Raw genomic sequence first — 24,529 nt, 5'->3', positions numbered from 1 at the left:
TTAGATATTCTCATATATCTACAATTTACCATTTCCTCGAATACTTACTTTAACACAAAAATACCAGTGAAAAATGTAACAATGTAAAAAAAATGTAAAAAGGTAAAAGTTTTAATAATTTTCTCATATTCATTCCATTAACTCAGAAAAGCAAATGGAAAACTCAGTTCTCTCTGTATTAACATTTATATGTTAGTAAAGAGAAATTACATTATACAGTAAAGAGTATTGCTTCTTTACCTCATGCTTTACCATGAGGACAAAGGGACTAAGTTCTTATCTAAGAACTAATATTAATGCTATGTATTTGTTAATCACATATTATCACATCTTTTACATATAAAACTAATATTCAAAATAGTAAATTAACTTATAAACATAAGCTTTTTTTAAATAGAAAGCATTCTCATTTCACTTCCAGAAGTAATTAGTGACACATTTTCTAATTTTCAGCTTCTTATGTCAGTTAACATATATAGTAACCAATTATACAACACGACGCCAAAATACACCACCCTTATGTCATTGAGAAAAAATTCCATATATAGAATTCTTAATTTATTCAGGAATATACAAAATCTTTAATGATAAATATACCACAGCCTTACACTCCTTATTTGCAGAAACATAGTTTGGCAGACAACAGCAGTAGCTAATTTAAAACAAATTAGTTAGTATGCAATGCAGGCAAATAATATAAAATCCAAAAAGTATCAAAGTAAAACATAAGCCCCTTTTCCAGTCCTATTCCTTGACCACACAGTTCCCTCTATTGATACAATGCAAATAGCTATCGATTTCTCAAATGTCTAGTAAATATTTTGTGCTAAATCAGTTCTATGGTATACATGGCTCCTAGCATGTCACATCAAATCCTCATTTTCCATTTCTCAGAAATAGAAATTCTATTACAGTTTATACACACGTCTTTGTCTTTGTCTTTCAAACACAGAATATCATATACTCTAGGCTCAACTTGCTTCTTTCATTTATTGTACCTTGGAGATCTTTCCAAATCATTCCACATCCTTCTCTTTAGTGGCTGCAGAATTTCCCCTGTATAGATCATACTGTAATTTATTTAGTCAGTCTCCTATTGCTAGACGTATGTTTCCAAACTATGTGACTCTGTATGATAAATTCCAAGAGTGGAATTACTGAATCTATGGGTACATTTATTTGTAATTTTAATCGTTAATGCCAATTTGTTCTCTACACATTTCACAAATTTATATTTCTACCAGAATTTATGACCAGCTGTTTCCCTGTATTTTTGTTAACATAAAAGTTGTCAAACTTTTGATTACTGCTAATCTGATAACTGAAAAAGGATACTCCACTGTCGTTTTTATTTTCATTTTTTTTATTATGAATGTGGTAGATACTCAACACTCACTCAAATCTTTCAAGCATACCGTCATACATTGCAGAGGATGGATAACTATACGTAACATTTTCCAGACTCCACTCCAGCTGAAGCTCGAGACAAGGCCTAGGCATTGCTGAGTATACATAAAGATGCAATATTTGGAAGGAAGAAGTAAATGATCTGAAGCAGTGATCTTTCAAGCACAGTGGTGACAATGTCTGATTCTTCTGTGGTAGCTCTGACAGAAGTTCCAGTGACTGGTGCCCAGCTTCAAAGATAACATGTGGGCAACAGAGGGAATGGAGCTGGATCATACCATGAAAGCCACATGGTATGCTTGAACATTTCTCCTGCCTGCATGTTTCCAAGCTATATAACAAAAATATCTGATTTCATGGCCCTCCCAAAGATTCTGTTAGCTGGCCAGTACCTTCTAATAAATCACTAGATAAAACAGATTGTTTTCTGCAACTGGGACTCTTGACTAATGAGATGATGAAAGTGAATCAATTATTTACATGTTTAAGAGCTTCAACAACACTTAAATGAAGATTTCCAAGACATTTATTTATAGAAAAAAAACTTTTATGTATTCATTGTCCATGATGTAAAATCTCCCAGTTATTTTTTACCAGAACAAATTGTAAGTAACGGAACTATGCTAAAACTGGTCCTAGGTTTAGAAAACTTAGGACTAGAAGAATTACCTAGGTCTGGAAGAATTGGAGGAAATGGGATTAAATAGGTAAAATGTGGCAAGACTATGAAGAGCTTTAAAACATAAGCAATGAAACTTAGGGTAACACAACAGATAACACAGAAGCACTGTAGATTCTTGAGGAGGGAAGTGATATTAGAATCCATGTACACTTTTAGTTGTTCTTTTCTAATTGGAGTATTTACTAAAGTAATAATCTGTTTTCAACCTAGTAGAGTTAGAATGTAAAATAGAAGTCAAGAGTTCGTAACACTCAAATGACTTCCCACCTCATTCAGAGTAAAAGCCGCAGCTCTTTAAAAGGCTACAGAATATGTTTTTTCCAAATAAATCTATTACTTCTGTGGCCTCACTCCCTTTCTCCCCGCTCCAGTAACCTTCTTCAGCCCCACTAACCTCTTTTATTATTCTCTGAGAATGCCAGTTATGCTTTTTCTTCACTAACTTTAACTTTCATTTGCTGTTCCTTTCAACTAAATGCTCTTATAAACGAAATCCTCAAGGCTCTCTCGTATCACCTGCAGCTCTTTACACAAATGTTATCTTCACATGCACTCCCTGATCATCCTATTTGAAATTAAAAACCCCTTATCCCCTTCCATGCTTTATTTTTCTCCTGAGCACTTATCACTAACAGTGTATATATGTGTATGTAAGTGTGTGTATACACACACTCTCTCTCCCATATATACTTTGTTTATTGCCTTTTACCCTCACAGCAGAATGTAAGCCACGGTTGAACAGGAATTTTTTTCTTGTATTCACTGTTGTATTCTTAGTACCTAAAAGAGCGCCTAGTGTATTCAACATGCTCAACAAGTGTTGAATGAATTGATTTAAGAAGCCAAAGTGGGGCTTCCCTGGTGGCGCAGTGGTTGAGAGTCCGCCTGCCGATGCAGGGAACACGGGTTCGTGCCCCGGTCCGGGAAGATCCCACATGCCGCAGAGCGGCTGGGCCCGTGAGCCATGGCTGCTAGGCCTGCGCGTCCAGAGCCTGTGCTCCGCAACGGGAGAGGCCACGACAGTGAGAGGCCCGCGTACCGCAAAACAAAGTGTACAGAGATTTAAAGTAAACAAGTAAATTATCTTCTCTCTCCTCCATACCAACCCCATCTCCCTGAGATATTCAATGTTAACATATAAAAGTTTTAAGGCCTCTTTACAATATTCTACAAAAATGTTGGGTTGATGATGATGATGATGATGATAATGGCAAGCATATATATTAATCCATTTAATCCCCACAACAACCCAATGAGGTAAGTATTATTGTTACTCCCATTTTACAGGGTTGAAACTGAGGTATAAAACAGAGAAGTTAACTTGCCCAAGGTCATACAGTGGTAAGTCTGAATTTAAACCCAGGCAGTGCAGCTCAAGTTCATGTACTTGCTTTACTATTTCACTATATTAGATATAAATACAGATACAGATGTAGACATATTTTATACTGTGCTTTTTTTTCATTTCCTGCTACTAACATAGTATCATAAGTACCCTTCCAATTTTTACAAAACTGCCTAATTTACTGTATCCGTTTCCTCTCCTACCACTCACTACTCCACCTATTTCAACCTAGTTTCTGCTCCCATCATTTTACTTAAAGGGATCTTGCTAAGGATTAGCCACACATTTGAGCAAAGAGCATTTTCATACATTATTGACCAGTTCCTCCTTAAAATACTTCCTTGTATTTAATAATACTACAATCTCCCTGCCTCCTTCATTGACTCATCCTCCTCATACTTGACCTTTAATGTGGTGCTTCTTGAAGGTTGATTCTAGGTCTCCTCTTCCTTTTCTAAATTGTCTCCCTGAGCAAGTTCATGTGTGCCTGTTTTCAATTATCAGCAAAGCAACTGACTCCCAAATTTATATCACCAGTCAACACCTCTCCAGTGAGTACCAGATCCATTACATCTATCTACTACTTATTTCTACTTAAATATAGCAAAATCCCCTCAAATTCAAAACACCTGAAACAAACTGATGAGCTTTCCCCTCCCAATCTAGTATTCTTAAAGTTTTCAATATCTAGTAACTGCCCAACCATCGGTCTAGTACCAAAACCCAGAAAACTGGAGGCGGGACCAACTCCTCCTTCTGCCTCATTTCCCCCTGCAAAATATCACCCAATCCTTTTGAATTTATCTTCCTTGATATCATTTATCTCTCTCATCTCTACAACCCATCTTAGTCCAAGCTGCTATTATTATTTGCCCCAAATACTGCAATGGCTAACTGACTGGATGAATGGAAACACACACACACCACACACACACACACACACAAGCTATTGGTCTATAACTTGCTTTCATCACTAAATATATCAAGCCTATGTTTACTGGTTGAAATATATCAAACTTATGTTCATAGTTGTACAATATTCTATAGTAGTAGATGTATCAATTTGTTTAACCATGCCCCCAGATGAATATTCAGGTCTTTGCAAACACTGGTCTACTACATATTTTCAAACATTGGATACTACAAACACTAATGCAATGAAAAAAATCCTTCTGAGTATACCTTATGTATCCATTGTTACTTTTAGATAATACATTCCTAGAAGTGCGTTAGTGGGTCAGAGAATTTTAAATTTTAAATGCTTACTTGACACAAGCGAAATAATTTTCCAAAAAGTTTGTATTGTTTGTATTCTCTCCAACAGCATATCAAACATTTGTTAAAATTTAAATGTATTTAATTAGATACTATACATTTAAAGTGGGTACATTTATATAAATGTATGTTTATATATATAAATGTAAGTTTAGTTTATATAAATTAACTTCATTCAGTAGAGTTGCTTAAAATAAACAAACTTTGAAGTTTTAAGTTCTTTACCAGGCAGAGAATGTGGAAGGGTGAGAGTCTATTTCAGGCAGAAAATTATGGTATAGCTTGATAAACATAGGGAAATAAAACAAAGTGGTCTAAATACACAGTTTCATGCATGCGAATTTGGGGCTTCTCCTGTGGCTCTCTCCTGTCCTGGATTTTACCCCTAAATTTCTAGCACCTGTGGTAGCCCTAAACTGTCTTCTGACATGATTTTAAACAGGATTGTTTTACCTTCTCTTTCTGATATTTCACTGTTAGTGTAAAGAAATGCAACAGATTTCTGTATATTAATCTTGTATCCTGTTACCTTGCTGAATTCATTTATTAGTTATAATAGTTTTTGTGTGGATACTTTAGGGTTCTCTATAGAGTATCATGTCACCTGCATATAATGACAATTTTACCTCTTTCCTTCCAATTTGGATACCTTTTGTTTCTTTTTCTTGTCTGACTGCTGTGGCTAGGACTTCCAATACTATGTTGAATTGAAGTGGTGAGAGTGGGCATCCTTGTCTTGTTCCAGCATTTAGCAGGAAGGCTTTCAGCTTTTTGCCATTGAGAATTATGTTGACTGTGGCTTTGTCATAAATGGCTTTTATTATGTTGAGATATGTTCCCTCTATACTCATTTTGGTGAGAGTTTTTATCATGAATGGATGTTGAATTTTATCAAATGCTTTTTCTGCATCTACTGGGATGATCATGTGGTAAACTCTAACTTCTGATCAAACCAGTAATCATAATCATAATCAACTGTGAATTTGTATTAGTACTGTGACTTTAAACATGTATGAATGTATACAAATATGTAGATGAACTCACATATTTAAGATGAAATGTTGGAGAGTACATTTAAAATGGTATCTAGGTCAGCAAAGCTTAGTGGAATGTTTTATCCAATTACTAACACATCTACAGAAAATGCAGAGGTCAATGGAAATTGCAGTAACTTCTGAAGCAAAAATATAATGAAAATTTGTTCAATAAGGACAATAATGGCTAATATTTAAATCAGGAAAAATTAACACTGTAACATTTCTCTTTTCTTATTCAGAACTTTAGGGCAAAAAAGGGACACTCTATTTGCCTTAGAAAATACCACTGGGACTTGCCTGGTGGCACATTGGATAGGAATCTGCCTGCCAATGCAGGGGACATGGGTTTTATCCCTGGTCCAGGAGGATCCCACATGCCGTGGAGCAACTAAGCCCGTGCACCACAACTACTGAGCCCACACGCCACAACTACTGAAGTCCGCATGCCTAGAGCCCGTGCTCTGCAACAAGAGAAGCCACTGCAATGAGATGGCCGCGCACCGCAACAAAGAGTAGCTCCCGTTCGCCACAACTAGAAAAAGCCCATGTGGAGCAACGAAGACCTAACGCAGCCAAAAGTAAAAAAGAAAATATCCCTGAACTTATTCAGAAACGATCTTACCTACTGGCAATGAAGTACACAATTGTGTTTTAGTAAAGAGAAAGTTTGCTGTTGTTGTTTCTTTTATTTTGTGTTTATATTCTGTGAAACGTATTAAACTCTACATAACCATTTCTCTATTTTATCTGACAGATTTCAGATGCATTTATCCACATAAATTACATTGTTATCTTACTCAGGAAGGGATGCCACTTTGATAGCCGTTAAAAAATGAGAAAATACTGTAAAAGAAATGTCATATATCTGAGGCTCAAGTAAACATAATAAATCATCAATATTTTTAAACTTGTGAATATTTAAAATAAATAACCTTGTTCTGAGAAAATATTATAAAGATTCACATTTATAATATTAATAAATCACAGGACAGAGGAACACTGTGTTAGGATGGCATGTAACCCTCATTTGGTTCCCCACACCAGAACACTGAATGCATATAAAATGTTTATTCTAGTTACACTCTATCTAAATATAAGAAAGGTGCTTTGCCATGTTATAAATTATAGTTAATTTTCTGTCTTATGTGAGACATAGGAATTTATTGGCTATCCAGTATTAGAATAATCTTATAGTCAGTGTTTTATTTATTTTTAGCAGATTTCAGGGATTTATTTTTGGTTTCCTGGAATAGATATGGATCAGAGCTTTCAATGTAAAATGATCAAGTACGAAAGTAAAATGGTCAGTGAAATCTGATTGTATGAGAAAGTCAGAAAAGTAAAACGTTCTCTCTACCTTTTAGTAGACTCTATCCTAAGAAATTAACTTATCTATTTTTAAATAAGTAGAAGGATTTCCCAGCTGTTAGAAACAGTATACTTACCACACAGGAAAAAAGTCAAAGGAAGAGGAAAGAAAAGTAAAGTAGTATCTATTGAGTCAGGTGATATTGTCAGGCACCTTCACATAATTTAATCCCCCCAACGACTCTCAGGTGAACTCTCTCGTTCTTTTATAAATGAGGAAACTTAAATTACAGAAGGTAAATAGCTTGACAAATATTTTTATGAAACGGAGGCAGAGGCAGAACAGAGCCTCAAACCTCTAGCTCCAAAGTACTTGTGCTTCCCTCCACTTCACAATGTTTCTCCCTGAAGTCTGAGGAGTTAAAACTGCAAAAATGGAAATACTGGTAACGTATACTTTTTCAGCATTTCAGTGTTTTCCTATTACAACAGCAACCAAAATTTCAACAGTTTGCTTCAACCTTCAGATAAGGAGCCTAATGAAATGGCAGAGGCTGACACTTCTCTTTCATAAGCTGTTCATAGGTAATTTTGAATCATATGCTTTTTGGTATGCAAATTAGTCAACTATACACAAACAATTTAGTATTTCCTCTACATAGTCAGGCATGAAAGTAAGAAAAAAATACTCTATCTCAAAGACATCATATAATGTTTAACCTGGTAAATATTAGGAAGCATGGAGTAGCAAGTAACAGGAGTTCATGGCTGGGAGAGAAACAGGGTGTAGAGACAGACCCTCTCTGAGGCACAGGCACACAGGGAATGCCTAAAGTGGACAGTAGAGCAAGAGCATTAAGAAAAACTTGCCTGCAAAACAGGCCCACTCTAATTACAGGGTAGCGTTAGAGGAATTTGAAGCCAGTGGTACTTTGCAGGTAACCTTAGCAATAAAAAACCCAAACCTGGTTCAACTCAGACTAAACTGACTGAGCTCCTAACACTAATAGCACAGTCATGCTATTCCAGGCATAAATATTATTAAACTCTGTCTTTACTGTCTCATCCCTACATGATATTTTGCATTAAATAAAAAATTATTAAATACTTAAGAAAGCAAGAAAAATTAATCCACTTTCTAGAGACAAAGCAAGTGACAAATCAGACTTAATGAAGTTGAAATAATCAAAGAATTTTAAATGACTATAATTACTATTGTAAAAGACCTAGTGGATAAGGTGGAAAACATACATGAAGACAACGAGGAATTTTAGCAGAGAAATGAAAACTGTAAAGGTCAAATGAAGTATTAGAAATAGTAACTTTAAAAATCAAGGTAAAACAGAGATGCAAAATGCCTTCAACAATGATCCAGCAATCCCACTACTGGGCATATACCCTGAGAAAACCATAATTCAAAAAGACACATGCACCCCAATGTTCACTGCAGCACTATTTACAACAGCCAGGTCATGGAAGCAACCTAAATAAATGTCCATCGCCAGATGAATGGATAAAGAAGATGTAGTACATATATTAAATGGAATATTACTCAGCCATAAAAAAGAATGAAATTGCGTCATTTGTAGAGATGAGGATGGACCGAGAGACTGTCATACAGAGTGAAGTCAGAAAGAGAAAAACAAATATCGTATATTAACGCATATATGGAATCTAGAAAAATGGTACAAATGAACCTGTTTGCAAGGCAAAAATAGAGACACAGACATTGAGAACAAACGTATGGACACCAAGGGGGGAATGGGGTGGGATGAATTGGGAGATTGGGATTGACATATATACACTACTATGTATAAAACAGATAACGAATGAGAACCTGTTGTATAGCACAGGGAACTCTACTCAATGTTCTGTGGTGACCCAAATGGGAAGGAAATCCAAAAAAGGGGATATATGTATACATATAGCTGATTCACTTTGCTGTACAGCAGAAACTAACACAACACTGTAAAGCAATTATACCCCAATTAAAAAAGAAAAAAGCCTTCAACAGGCTCAAAAGTAGATCACATACATTAAAAGATATACCATGCGATACCACCTGAAAGAAAGTAGAGTGACTATAACAGTATCAGACAAACTAAAGAACAGAGAATATGAACAGAGATAAAGAGAAAAATTTTAAAACAATAAAAAACCAAATTCACCAAGAAGACATAACAATCCTAAATATGTACACACCTAAGAAGAGATCTCCAAAATACATAAAGTAAAAACTGATAGGACTGAAAGGAGAAACAGACAAATCCATAATTATAGTTGGAGGCTTCAAGACTCCTCAAAACTTAGTATTTGACAGAACAAGTAGACAGAAAATTAGTAAAACTACAGAAGATCAAGCAACACTATTATCTAGCTTGACCTAATTGACATTTTAACCCAACCACGGCAGAATACACATATTTTCAAGCATACATTCTTTTTGATAGACCATATTCTAGCCCATGAAACAAATATCAAAAAATTCAATAAATTTGCTCTTTATTCACTGCCAATTAAACAATTAAACTAGAAACCAATAACAGAATGCTATCCGGAAAATCCTCAAATATTTGGAAATTAAACAGCATACTTCTAAATAACTCAGCAATCAAAAAGGAAGAAGAGAAATTAGAAAATATTTTGAATTAAAGGAAAATAAAAACATAACATATCAAAATTCATAGGATGCAGTTAAAGAAAGACTGAGAAGCAAATCTATGATATTAATGCTTACAAACTACTGGGAAAAAATAAGTTACAAAGATGTAATGTACAGCACAGGGAATACAGTCAATATCTTAAAATAACTCTGTATGGAGTATATGCTATGAAAATATTGTATTACTATGTATACATCTGAAACTAATAGAATATTGTTAAGTCAACTATACTTCAGTAAAAAAATAAGATAAAAATAAATCAATAAAATAAAATAAGAAAAGGTGTCATATTAATGAGCTAACAAGCTCCAACCATAAGGAACTGGAAAAAAACAGGAAAAGAAATGGGAAGAGAGGTGCAACTTAACCCCAAAGCAAGAAGTAAGTAAAGATAAAAGCAAAAAATTAATAAAACTGAATACACAAAAATAGAGAAAACTCAATGAAACAAAATCTAGTTCTTTGAAATAAAAATATTAATACACTTGTAGCCAGACTGACAACAAAAGAGAAGATGAAATGGGGAACATTACTAAAGACCCTACAGATATAAAAAGGATAATAACAAAGTAATACAAACAACTTTATGTCCACAATTTAGAGGAAACAAATTCCCTGAAATACACAAACAACAAAAGCCACACAAACTACAAAAGCCACTCAAGAATAAATAACCTGAACAGTGTTATATCTACCAAAGAAACTGAATATATACATTTTAAAACTTAGTGGGAAAAACAAAAACAAAAAACTCCAACCCCATGTGGCTTCACTGGGAAATTCTACCAAACATTTAAGGAAGAAATAATACCAATTATACACAAACTTCTCCAATGGAAAAAAAGAAGAAACACTTCCAAGCTCATTTTACAAGGTCAGTATTACTCTTATACAAAACACACATACACAAAAAGATATTAAAACTGTAGATCAATATCCCATATGAACACAGATACAAAAAAATTCTCAACAATACATTATCAAATCAATCCCAGCAATATTTAAAAAGGATAATACACCATGACCAAGTGGGGTTTCTTCCCAAAAATGCGAGGTTGGTTTCATGGTCAAAAATCAACCAGCATAATTCACATTATCAACAGATAAAGAAGAAACACCATATAATCATCTAATTAAATGCCATAAAAACATTTGACAACATTCAACATCCATTCATGATTTTAAAAACCTCAGCAAATAGGAATAGCAGGGAATTTCTTCAAGATGATAAAGGGCATCTACAAAAACAAACAAACAACAAAAAATAAAACCTTATGTCTAACATTATGCTTAATGGTGAAAAACTAAATGCTCTTCCCCTAATATCAAGAACCAGGCAAGAATGCCACTCTCACCACTCCCATTTAACTCTGTATTTAGTGAAGGTTCTGGGCAATATGATAAGGCAAGAAAAAGAAATAAAAGAACTATACAAATAAAACTGTTCTCTATATAGAGAAATAAAACATCTCTGTTCACTGACGACATGATTAGTTACAAAGAAATTCCCAAAGAATCTATTAAAATCCATTTAAAAGTGACTAGAATTAACTAGTAAATTTATGATAATCTCAGGCCACAAGGTCAATATAAAAATCAACTGCATAGTGCACAACAATGTGAATGTTATTATTTTATGTTATGTACATTTTACCACTTTTTTTTTTTTTTTTTTTTTTTGGCAGTACGCAGGCCTCTCACTGTTGTGGCCTCTCCCGTTGCAGAGCACAGGCTCCGGATGTGCAGGCTCAGCGGCCATGGCTCACAGGCTTAGCCACTCCATGGCATGTGGGATCTTCCCGGACTGGGGCACGAACCCATGTCCCCTGCATCAGCAGGCGGACTCTCAACCACTGTGCCACCAGTACAGTACCACTTTTAATAACATCAAAAAATATGAAATAGGTACAGATCCATCAAAATATGTATAAGATCTGTAAAAACTAGAAACATCAATGAACAAAATTAAAGAACTAAATAAAGGAAGAGATAAGCTATGTTCATGGATTGGAAGATATCAATTTTCCCTAAACTTCCTGATAGACTTAATATAATCCTAATCAAAATCCCAGTAAGATATTTTGTAGAAATCAGGAAACTGACTCTATAATTTATATAGAAAATAAAACTAGAATAGCCAAAACAATTTTGAAGGGGAACAAAGTTGGAGGACTCACACATAACCTGATTACGAGACCATAAAGACCATGATTTCAATTCCATGAAGCCGTAATTATGAACACAGTGTGGTAATAGCAAAAGGACGGATACACAGATCAACAACAGAGTCTAGAAATATACCCACATTTGGTCAGTTGATTTCATATATGGTCAATTGCTTTCAACAAAGGTGCAAAGTCAATTAAATAGAGAAAGACGAGTCTTTTCAACGAATGGTGCTAGAATTTTTGGATATCCATATGGCAAGAAATGAATCTCAACCTCTACCTCACAGCATATAGAATTTCACTCAAAATGGATTATAGATTTAAAAGTATAGTAAAGTAAAACTATAATATATTTAGAAGAAAACAAGAGAAAATCTTTGTGACCTTGGATTAGGCAACACTTTGTAAGTAAAATACCAAACACATGAACTATAAAAGATGAAACTGATAAACTGGGCTACTTCAAGATGTAACAACATCAGTTCTTCAAAAGATATTGTTAAGTCACTGAAAAGCCAAAGACAGAGAGAAAATATTTACAAACACATAGGTTATAAAAGTCCTATGTCCAGAATATATAGAATACACAAAAAACTCTCAACATTCAATAATGAGAAAACAAAAAAAATTTGATGACCAAAGAGTGAACAATTATAGAAGATATATGAATGACAAATAAGCACATGAAAAGGTGCTCAACATAGTTTGTCATTAGAGAAAAGTAAAATAAAACCACAATGAGATACTAATACACACCTATTAGAATAGCTAAAAATAATAAAGAAACTCTCAATACCAATTACTGGTCATGATGGAAGGGAACTATTTGAAAAAGTCTGGGGAGTTCTTCCAAAGTTTACTTACCATTTGATCCAGCAATCCCACTTCTAGATAGTTACCCAAGAGAAATAAAAATTTATGATCCCACAGAATCCTAATGCAAATATTTATAGCAGCTTTATTCAGAATCTCCAAAACTAAAAACCAATCCATTGGTGAATGGATAAACTGTTAGAGCCACACAATGGAATACCATTCAGCAGTAAAAAGGAATGAATTACTAAATACATGAATAAATCTCAAATGCATTGTGCTACATGAAAGAAGCCAGTACTCCTTACTGTATGAACAGAAAACAGATCAGTCGTTACCAGAGGCTGGTGGTAGCATGCGGGGTAACTATAAAATGGTAAAAGGGAATTTTCTGGGATGATAGAATTCTTCTATATCTTACTTGTGCTGGTGCTTACTAGATTGTATGCATTCTCAAAACTCAAAGAAGTATACACTAAAGTGGGTGAATTTTACTCTATATAATAATACATCAATAAACCTGACCAAAAAATCCTATCAATTAATTTACAATGATTTTATTCATATAAGCTAGGTCAGAGTTTCTCAAAGTATAGAATCAGCATTTCCAAAATCACCTTTAACACAGAGTACTTTATTAAAACCATAAATAATGGTTTCCACCTCAAACCAACTGAATTTCAGTCCTGTGAGCAGGGCTTGGAATCTTCATTTTTATAAAGCACGCTATGTGACCCTGAAACACACTGAAGTTTGAAAACCTCTTTGCCAGAGTATAAACCTTTTATTTTATTAAATGGGAACTGAAGTGTTCTGACAATTGAAACATAGTTTGGAGGTATAATCAAATTACATAGTAAAGGCTGACAGTAAAATCATATATTAAGATAAATGTTATTTATCTAATACTATATATTAAATACCATCATCTTCAAACATATTTCTTCTACAGAAAAAGTTGTACATGGGTATCTCACTCTTTACACACAAAAGCACACAAAGATAGATGAAATAATTAAATATAAGCATATAAAATCATAAAAATCCAGAAGAAAAGTAGAAATATTTGTTTTATAATGATACAGCCATAGGGAAGGCTTTCTAAAGACCAAAATCTAGAAGCCATAAGGGGAAAAACAATCCTAAAAATGACCACTTTAAAGTTAAACACAAAAAATAAAAACTGAAGACAATATAAAAATCCATCTTTACAATACATATAATAAAAAGTGAGTTTTCTTAAATTTACAAAGCTATCTTACAATCATTTAGGCCAACAAATCAAGTAAATCTATGTGCCAAGGAGTTTCTCAGAAAACAAAACAGAAATGACTATAACCTCTTCCTTTAGCTTCTCTTTCTCGCACTCTCCAAGCCCACTCTTTAACCCATCTGAGTAGTAAAAAGCAATTTCCTACACCCACTTCCCCATCACCGGTAAGTCTCAAGTGTGCCTGTGTGTATTACACCAAGACTTCCATAAAGGAGAATTCAGAGCTGTTGTTTTGTTTTGTTTTAATTTACAGCAATAAATTGCACTCAATTTCTAAATAGGCAGTTATATTAATTAATTTTTGGACTTAGGAGGATCCATATTCATTCTTACTGATTCATTCCTTAATTCTAATCTTATTAATATATTTTCTACTTTTGTTTCAACCATGTAATTAATTGCAATGGTAAATCCTGGAGAAGGATAACTCTTACAGAGGAGACATAGTATATATAGTGCTAGGATCTGTGATGAATTTGTTTCACTGAGATTCTCAAAATGGAAAAATCATTATTCCCAAGAAACAGAGCTCTACCTGAAGATCTAGTTATTTCAGCAAACCTGTAGATTAGTCCAATACTGGACAATTTAAAAAGACAACATGGGGCTTCCCTGGTGGCACAGTGGTTAAGAATCCGCCTGCCAATGCAGGGGACACGGGTTCGAGCCCTTGTCCGGGAAGATCCCACATGCCACGGAGCAACTAAGCCTGTGCGCCACAGCTACTGAGCCTGCGCTCTAGAGCTCGCAAGTCACAACTACTGAGCCCAAGTGCTGCAACTACTGAAGCCCGCACGCCTAGAGCCCATGCTCCGCAACAAGAGAAGCCACCACAATGGGGGGCCCGCGCACAGCAACGAAGAGGAGCCCCTGCTCAATGCAACTAGAGAAAGCCTGTGCGCAGCAACGAAGACCCAACACAGCCAAAAATAAAAATAAATAAAATAAATAAATTCATAAAAAAAATAAAAAGACATGAAATCTTTCATTTTACTAAATTCCATTCACAACCTTTCCCCCCAAACAACGTATCACTTGATTTTGCTCACCTCCTCTCCTGAAAGGTAATATGCTGCAAGTAGGCCTCCAATAAATCGAATGTTGACTTCAAACACAGACACCTCTGAATTCTGTGAAAACATATTGAAAATATTCGCATATACATAAAGCTGTAAAGGTTTCAAAATATCTTCAATCCTTCATATGTTTCTCACAAACATGCTGGGGAGAATGGTTTTTTCCACTTTCTATGTCTTCGTTTCTCACGCAACTGCAATCTCACCTCCCATTTGTTAATGTTACTGAAACTCCTCTACTGCTGTCAGCACAGCTTCCTAATTGCCATAACCAATGGGCCATTTTCATGTGCCTTACATATTATTGTGAAATTATCAAGATATTTGATGCTATTGACTATTCTCCCTCATGAAAGCCTCTACTTCTTGAATTTTGGAAGTGTTCTCTCTACGGGTCCCTTTCTGTTCTAATCACTACACTATAACGTCCATTTTTACTTCTAACTCTCCTCATGAATTTTAAATGTTTTTCTAGTATATGTAACTTAATCAACGTTAAAGCAGGTACCAAAAAATAATGGCAAGATGATAGATTTTTCCATTAATAATGTTGAAAAAACTGACTCCTAGGTAATAACTGAAATAAAAAAGTAGAAAAAATGTGACAATATATCTATACTTCCTTGAGAAAGCAGGTACTTTGTAAGCATAAAATCAATAGCATTGATAACAAATGATGATAGAAGGACTTGAATTTCCCCATAATGAAAATTACCTATAAGAAAAAAAATCATGAACAAAATTAAAAGGCAAATGACAAACGGAACGAAATTTGCCACAAGTATAGCAGTATTAATAACCCTACCACATAGAGTCTATAGGTTTGTATTTAGATATGGATAAAGATATTGCTGAAGAAGATTCTAATACATGGAAAGAAATTAGAAGTGGCAAAGAAAATAACCAAAGAATCCACAGAACATACATAACTGACTAACAGAAAAATAACATTCATAATTAATTTTTAAGTAAAAATTAAAAGGAAATATATATTACCCTGAAGTCTTTCCAACATTCATAGGCAGAAGACATCATTTGCTAACACAAGCATAATTCTCTATTATAGAATTTTCACAATATAATGTAATTTTTTAATAACATAACTGTTATCCTACCCCATCCTCAAAAGCAAAGTGGTTTATACTACTTCATATATTCCCAATATATAGCATACTGCAGGGTACATAGTAGACATTCACTAAATATACAGAGGAAGGAAAAGAGGGAGAGAGGGCCTCTCTCCACTCCCTAGAACAGTAATACCATCCTTACCCTCTTCTCAGCACTCTACTTATTCAGCACCATATAGTTACAGTGGTGAACCTTTTAAATCTAAAGTTAGCATAGGTTACTACTCTGTGCAAAACCTTACAATGACTTCTGGTTACACTCAGTAAAATGACTTACTAGACCCAACATAATCTGATTCCCCACAACCTCTCTGACATCATCTCCTACCAATGTCCCTCTGACTCACTTTTTTATTACCCAGTGGGTCTACCTGCTGTTTGAGAACTGTCAAACTCACTTCTGTGTCAGTCTTTATACTTTACCTGCAGATCTCTGAGCAAATTTCACTTAGAAAGTTTTTCTGACCACACAATATAAAATTGTGAAGTAACCCCTCATCACTAATATTCCTTACTCTGTACTATTTCCCCAATTAACACTTATCATCATCTGAATATTATATAATTCTCATTTGTAAAATTCATACCTTCCCTCACAGGAGACAGAAGATAAGAAAAGTTTCTAGAGGGAGAGAAGGGAGAGACTGAGGGAGAGGCATTATTCACAGGAGAAATGACTGAGAATCTTTCTAAATTGATGAAAACAAAAGTCCTCAGACTGATAAAACATGAGTCCTTTAAGGAATAGTCTAAATACAGAATGGTAATGGAATTACAGAACAACAAAGCAAAAAAAAGAAAATGTTAAAACAAGGGGAAAAAAGACAGATTACCTTTTGAATATTAAACTGATAGCCTACTTTTCAACAGCATAACAGAAACAGGAAGACAATAGAACTGTATCTTTAAAAGGTTAAGAGAAAATAGTCATCAACCTCTAATTCTATACTCAGCTATAATATCTATTAGGAGAAAGCTTGGATCTCTCATATCCACATGGCTTCCCTTGGGTCTCTTCTCAGAAACGTCACCTTCAATAGCCAATGGATATAAAATAGCAACCTCTCACCACCACTTACTCCAATCCTACTTACTCTTCCTTAAGAGTAAGCACTTATCACTATCTGACATGCTATATTCAATATATCTTGAATATGTATTTACTGCTTTTCTCCTCAAACTAGAATAGAAACTAGTATAAACTAGAGATAAGACTCTGTTTTGTTAATTCCTGTATCCACAGATTTAGAACAGTGTCTGTCACAGAGAAGGCACTCAATAAATACATTTATTTATTTATTCATTACTTAATTTGGAAGTTTCAACTACAAGTTGGGACCAACTAGACAACAATTACACATAAGACAAGAGGGAGATGAGCTAAATTAAAGCATTCTAAGATCCTTATGTTTTTCAGAAGAAGGATAGAGAAAATGATTAATTTTAAACCTTGGTAAGTATACCTATTAAAATTTTAAGGGTAACCCCAAAATGAATGGAAATGGAAAATATAAAGTCAAGCTAGTAGAGGGAAAAAGAGACATGAAGTAATTTAATCCAAATAAGATAGACAGAAAATAAAGGCAAATGAGAAGTATAATAATGATATAGGTAGCAAAACAATGATTGAAGATTCAACTCTAAAAATATGTTATACTAAATGTAAATATTTCAAGCTTAACAGTTAAAAGACTCCAAGACTGGATAAAAATAACAAAATCTAAATACGCACTATATGTAAAATATAGAGCTAAAACATATGACACAGAAAGGGTAAAAGTGAAAGAATGGAAAATGACTGTGCTGATTATTAAGCTATTTTTTCTCAGCTTCAAATCCATCCTTCTACACTCTACTTCAGTATACTGAAACTAGAACTATTCAAATGCATCTGGCTTCCTTATAAGCCCTGCTGATGACAGAAGGTTCTACAAAGGTCATACAAAGCTGAAGGAAGAAAAAGGAACTTATTCCTTCCAGTCTACTTCTAGTTTCTGACAGTGTCAAACCAGCCATGGTTCTTCACCCTGGCGGTGGCAGGTGGTTCCAGGTTACAGTTCCCCTGCCACAGACACATTCCCCAAATCAGCCTCCTTGTGCCCTTCAGAGATACCAAGCTCTAACTAGGTACCCCCTCCTCAGAGGTCTGAGTCCCAGGTCTGAGAAGCCCCTTTTAAGAACTCCTAAGGTATCAAAAACAGAGTCCCAAGCTAGTAAATTTTAATGATCTCAACCTCTCCCCATTGTTCTCACAGTTCCAGGCATGGCAGCCATTTATTGTAGTTACTACCTCTTGTAATACCACAATGTTCCCTTTCTGTCTTTTCAGTGCCCCATTACTTGGTTAACAATTCTAAACACTAAATCCTCTAATTAAAAAAACTGTACAGTTCTGGTTCTTGATTGAGCCAACTGACACAATGATATACCAACCAATTATGAGGCATAATAAAGCTGCCATATTAACAAACAGGAGTATTTGAGATTCACAAATGCCAATTCTCGCCAAATTAATCTATAAATTGAATGCAATCCTCATCAAAATTTCAACACAGTTTTTCCAGAGCTTAAAAGAAGAACTGAGAATTGCTAAGATAATTTCCTAGTAGAATAAGATCAGATATCAAGATTCAGCTATAGATATTAAGCTTTTCTTATAAAACTAGTTAAGAATATAATAAATATTTAGACTGCTAAAATATTGATGTAGGGATAAAGAGAAAAGCCAGTAGAAAAGAATAGAGTAATACAACTAATACATGACTAATGTGGCATGTATAAATAGTAGAGAAATAAATGTGCTAGGATCAATTGAGAGTTGCCTATCTTAACCTACCCACAAACTCAACTATGTAAGGACTAAAAACCTAAATGCAAAAGCAGAACTTTAGAACACTTAGAATTAAGTACAAGAATATATCTTCATGACCTTGAAGTACATAATCTCTAAAAGCTACATAACTATACAGGGGAAAAACCCCTGTATTTCTCAATCCCCTTTTACAGTAAGGTGGGGCCACATGAGTTAGATTCACTCAATAATACACAAGCAAAAATGGGGTAACCAACTTCTGAGCAGTCACATATCTTTTCTCTACCCCTTCCTCCTTTATGCCACTGGAAGGTTTATCTACCTTATCTTGAGGAATCATCTTGTACCATGAGGTTGAAGCTTTATACTGAAGTTGACAGAATAATAAGACAAAGGATCCTAGGTCCTTGGTCATCGAGGAGCTACCCAAACCAGCCCTAAACTGTTTATCTTTGTACTTGACTTGCATGAAAGAGAAATGAACATGTATCTTGCTTAAGCTATTTTATACTAGATTTTCTGTCATTCACAGCCAAACCTAAACCTGATAATAAAAACTGTTCTGAGCTATGTCCAAAATGCTAAAATAATATAAAAGAAAGTAATCAGTTTTTGTCTAATTACCATCAGGAAAGGCTAATGATACAGAGTTTGAATGATACAGAGTTTGCCAAAGAGAAAAACAGATAAGGAGTGGCTTCTCACTACAGTCAGAAGGAACAGCAAGTAAAAATATCATGAAAGATGAAAATGAATATGACAAAATAGTCCACACATCTTTTAGGTGAAGACTGGTAACGAAGAAAATAACTGCTAACATTTACTGAACACTGAATATGTACCAGATTATTTCAAATAATCCTCACAATATTGCAATAGGATAGCAATTTTATGACAGGTTTAGAAAGAATAAGTAGCACTTACTTATAGGTAGGTTTCCCAAATATCACTAGAATTGTGACTGTGCTGGGCTTCAAACCTAAGCAGCACTACTTAACAACTATGCCAAAATGCTGGAAGGATGAGCATGTACCTAACTTTGAAGGCGCTTCAAAACTGTGCCAAAGCCACAACACTGTAAATCAACTATACTTCAATTTAAAAAATAAAATAGATTTTTAAAAAAATGTTTAAAAAAACTGTGCCAATCATTATTTCTTTAAAAAATAATAAAACACTTAATATTTATAAAGTAATTTATGATTCCTGATGTTTCTAATTCAATGTGCTTTTTCTCCCTAACTCTTGCCTTAACACATGCAACACATTACCTTAAATGATAAGGGTAAGAAAAGGAAAAGGAAAATGGTGAGAAAGGGTGTTTATTTTACGCAAAAATTGAACAACTGACAGTCGCAAAAGAAGAAGGGGGACTTAGGATTTCCTTAAACTGCTAGTATAACACTCAAAACTAGTGTTACAGTGTCTTTTCATAGTCAATGGAATAAATTATGAATTGTATACTCACCACGCTGAAATCAAGGTTGTTTTCGATCCATTTTTGCCCATCTCGGAATTCATCATGAAGTCCCATAATATAAAGGGTATCCAAAGCATCTACTATAGTAGCACCCATTTGTGAACTTCCTATATATGGGGGGAAAATGTCATTAAAAAGATGCCCTTCATACAAGGTCTATTTTAATTTTTTATAGTTAAAAAGTAAATCAGGACTTCCCTGGTGGCACAGTGGTTAAGAATCTGCCTGCCAATGCAGGGGACACGGGTTCAAGCCCTGGTCCGGGAAGATTCCACATGCCGTGGAGCAACTAAGCCCGTGCGCCACAACTACTGAGCCTGCACTCTAGAGTCCGTGAGCCACAACTACTGGGCCCGTGTGCCACAACTACTGAAACCTATGAGCCTAGAGCCTGTGCTCTGCAACAAGAGAAGCCACAGCAATGAGAAGCCCACACACCACAACCAAGAGTAGCCCCCGCTCGCTGCAACTAGAGAAAGCCCCACGCAGCAACGAAGACCCAATGCAGCCAAAAATATAAATAAATAAATAAATAAACTGTTTTTTAAAAAAGTAAATCAAAGTAGAAATATAAGGATGAAAAAAATACTCAACATGGTTCACTTTTCCATAAGAATAGATAATATACATTGTTTAAAACATTTTCCTAAAGATGACACATTGATAACTAATAGGAAGATAAAGGAAAACTAAAATTATAATTCTCCTTAATTTTCTTCCTGGTCAGAAAATGAGATCTATCTACTTAACTGAGATAGATTGGGGGAAAAAAATAAAGAGGATTAATTTAAGAAATGGGGATGGTGGTTCAAGATGATAAGCTAAGTCATAAGACAACCAGGAACCATGCTCTTTTGGTACAAATTCATAGAAAGGTCAAAAAATATACTTAAAATAATACTAAAAGTATAACAAGGCTATATAACCGTGATGGAATATAAACTATAATAGTCCTTAACAATCAAAAAGCAGGTAGAACATATTTAAAAAGAAGTCATAAAATAAAATGTGAGTAGAGAAAATCAAAATAGTAAGATCTAGCCATCTTCAAGAAAGAGATCATCTTGATCTTAAAAGAAAATGTTTCAGGGAGGGAGGAACTAATTCAACAAAGCTAGCCTAACTGATACCAAAAACAGATACTGTAAACACAAGAAAACAGAACAGGCCAATCCTACTAATGAATATAACTGCAAATATCCTGAATAAGATACTAGCAAGACAAATCTAGTAGTGTAGTAAAAGAACAAATAACATGGAGCAGCTGGGTCCTCCCTAACCCCAGGAATTCAACTATTATTTCTACCTTCTGAGAATGAAAATCACCCACACAGCTTATTGTCTACATTAACATGACTTTACTGTTACACTGTCTTCATCAACATGAGTTTACTCTTCCAGAAAACTCTTGCTCAGAAAGAGAGAAGCTGCAAAATAAGTTATTGTTGATTCCAGGAACTTCTTGAAAGATCCATCAACTCTTTAACAGAAAGTATCAAATGATGGTTAACACTCTAAAACTCTAAACCTCTTGCCTCCAAATTCTCCACTCACCAATCCAAAACTATTATATCATGATCCTTACCCAATCATAACCAAGCCATAATCAACCATAACTCTCCAACTGAAAGGCCCTTGTTAAACAAGACTTAAAATCTCAATATATATCTCAACTTTGTCCTTCCTCGTCTGACAGGCTTACTATGGCTCTGGTGAGGTAGTGATCTCCCTTACCATGGTAAGCATTAAACTGAGCTTTGTCTTATCAACAAGTTATCTTGGTGATATTTTAGGAGTCAGCATTCGACACTACTTAGGTTCACATTTTCCATTTAGTATTCCTTCTTTTCTTTCCTTTTTAATTCCGTTCCTTTTTCTCCTAAATAAATAGTGTTTTCTTGTGATGGTTTAAGGCTATACAAATTTGTTCTTACAATGACTGTCCTCAACCTACATCACATTTTCTTATTCATGTGCTCCTAATAATTTCTTCAATTTATCAAGAAGTATATCTTCCCACTAATAAAACAAGTACTACACCACACTCTGATAAATCCCTTGGTCTTCTCTCCACTCAGTTCCCTTCATGTTGATATTAACTGGGTTATTACAGACATACTTTCCCTTTTCTTTTCTTGTTCCTCAGCTTTTAATTAAGATAATAAAAATTTTATCAAGCTATTGATAGTCACCCATATATCCCTATCTCTTGCATAATCATCTGAATTAAATATGTACCTCTTTTTATTTTTGTATTTTGTCCACAATATCATCCTTATTTTAAATCCTTAGGAGTCCCTGTTTTTGTTCTTATTTCAATTTTTATAGGTAGTTATGCTCAGTTCTCTAGTTATTTATTTAGCTCTGTAAGTGCATGCTCCTCTAAGGTGCTGACTACTCTGAAATGGAAAAAGGCCTGACCCACATATTTATACCAATTCTAGTTGGTTCCACAAGGAGAGGTTTGTGCCACGAGCTAAACAGTACAACGAAGAAAAAGGCAAAACTGAAATTACTGGCTATCACTGTGAGTGCTTATCTAGACAACTCAAGGTTTCAACTGGAAAAAATTAAAGGGTCTAAAACTACACTTGGGTCAAATAAGAATTAAAATATGACACAAAAGAATATATAAAGCATTAATAAAGATTTATTACAAGAACATAGGAGTCAACTGAACCAGTTCTCTGAGAAAAACTCATAACTTAAAAATTGTATACTATTTAATGAGAACAAATGAAAATGTTCTACTAAGAAAATAAGAAAAAGAATGATAAACTTGAGCAACGAAGTAGAAGAATCAGAAAAGCTAACAAAATAAATGAATTAGGAATAAAGAAAACTGTCAAAATAATAAATTCAAGAGATGGTTCTATGAAAAGAACTATACAATAAATCTAGGACCAACTGATTTTTTAAAAGTAGTCATGTGAATATAAAAACACAAAAAAAGGAATTGAGAGTATATTAAAAGGCAGATACAAAGGAAATTAAGAAAACTATTTTTAAAAAAGCCTAATTTAGCCATATCGTCCCAATAAATTTGAAAATGAGTGGAGTTGACAATTTTCTAAGAAAATAGGTATTATTTTGACTTATGAAAAAGGAAATAGAAAATCTAGATAAGCAGACCAAGAAACAGGAAATTGAGAAATTTTCAAAGAGCTACACACTATAAAAGTATCACACTCTAGAAGTTTCATAGAATAAATTGTACTTTAATTTTAAGGATGATAACTTCGACATAAATTTTGACAGAACATAGGAAAAGAAAGCTTAAAATTCAACTTAACGAATTCTGCATACCACTGATGCAAAAATATAATTTAGTAAGAAAAATAAAACTATTATCTGATCTCACTCATGAGCATCCTGGAAATATTTAGGAACAGGCTTGCTGGGGGGTATAGTAAGTTTGTGTTTATGAGAGACTGACAAACTGCTCTCCAGAGTGTACCACTGTATACTCCCAGCAGCAATGTATGAGAGGTCTAGTTGTTCCATCATCCTTCTCAGTATTTGACATTGTTGGTCTTTTTAATTTTATTCATTCTACTGGGTATGCAGGATTTTGCATTGTGGTTTGAATTTTAATTTCCCTGGTGACTGATGTGCTTATTGGCTACTCATTTACTTTCTTTGGTGAATTATTGGTGAATTATTTATATATTCTGAATACATCCTTATACATGTATCACAAATATTTTCTCCAATTCTGGGGCTTGCTTTTTCATTTCCTTAATGTCTTCTGGAAAGCAGAAATTTTTTATTTTCATGAACTCCAATTTAGCAATTTTTTTTCCTTAATGGTTTATTCCTTTTGTATTCTAAAAATTCTTTGCTCACCTCAAGGCCACAAAGATCTTCTCAAATATATATATATATATATATATATATATATATTTTTTTGCGTTACGCGGGCCTCTCACTGTTGTGGCCTCTCCCGTTGCGGAGCACAGGCTCCAGACGCGCAGGCTCAGCGGCCATGGCTCACGGGCCCAGCCGCTCCGCGGCATGTGGGATCTTCCCGGACCGGGGCACGAACCCGTGTCCCCTGCAT

The 24,529-nt window shown here is 34.5% G+C and overlaps 1 protein-coding gene across 3 annotated transcripts in view; it reads right to left on the bottom strand.

Annotated features, from left to right (window-relative positions):
- The window catches only part of MAN1A2 (mannosidase alpha class 1A member 2), a 177,548-nt gene that overhangs the window by 79,490 nt on the left and 73,529 nt on the right, over positions 1-24,529 (bottom strand). For all 3 annotated transcript variants that reach the window (XM_027091112.1, XM_027091111.1, XM_027091113.1), the window contains 2 exons: positions 20,458-20,576; positions 15,021-15,101 (listed from right to left, as the gene is read on the bottom strand). In XM_027091112.1, the coding sequence (XP_026946913.1) occupies positions 15,021-15,101; positions 20,458-20,576 (200 nt within the window). The remainder of the gene's footprint in view (positions 1-15,020; positions 15,102-20,457; positions 20,577-24,529) is intronic.

The sequence above is a fragment of the Aethalodelphis obliquidens genome, unplaced genomic scaffold (assembly GCF_003676395.1).
Source record: "Aethalodelphis obliquidens isolate GAN/ISIS:26980383/991018 unplaced genomic scaffold, ASM367639v1 scaffold70, whole genome shotgun sequence".
Taxonomy (NCBI): Eukaryota; Metazoa; Chordata; class Mammalia; order Artiodactyla; family Delphinidae; genus Aethalodelphis; species Aethalodelphis obliquidens.
This window is presented reverse-complemented; position numbering and strand designations above follow the sequence as displayed.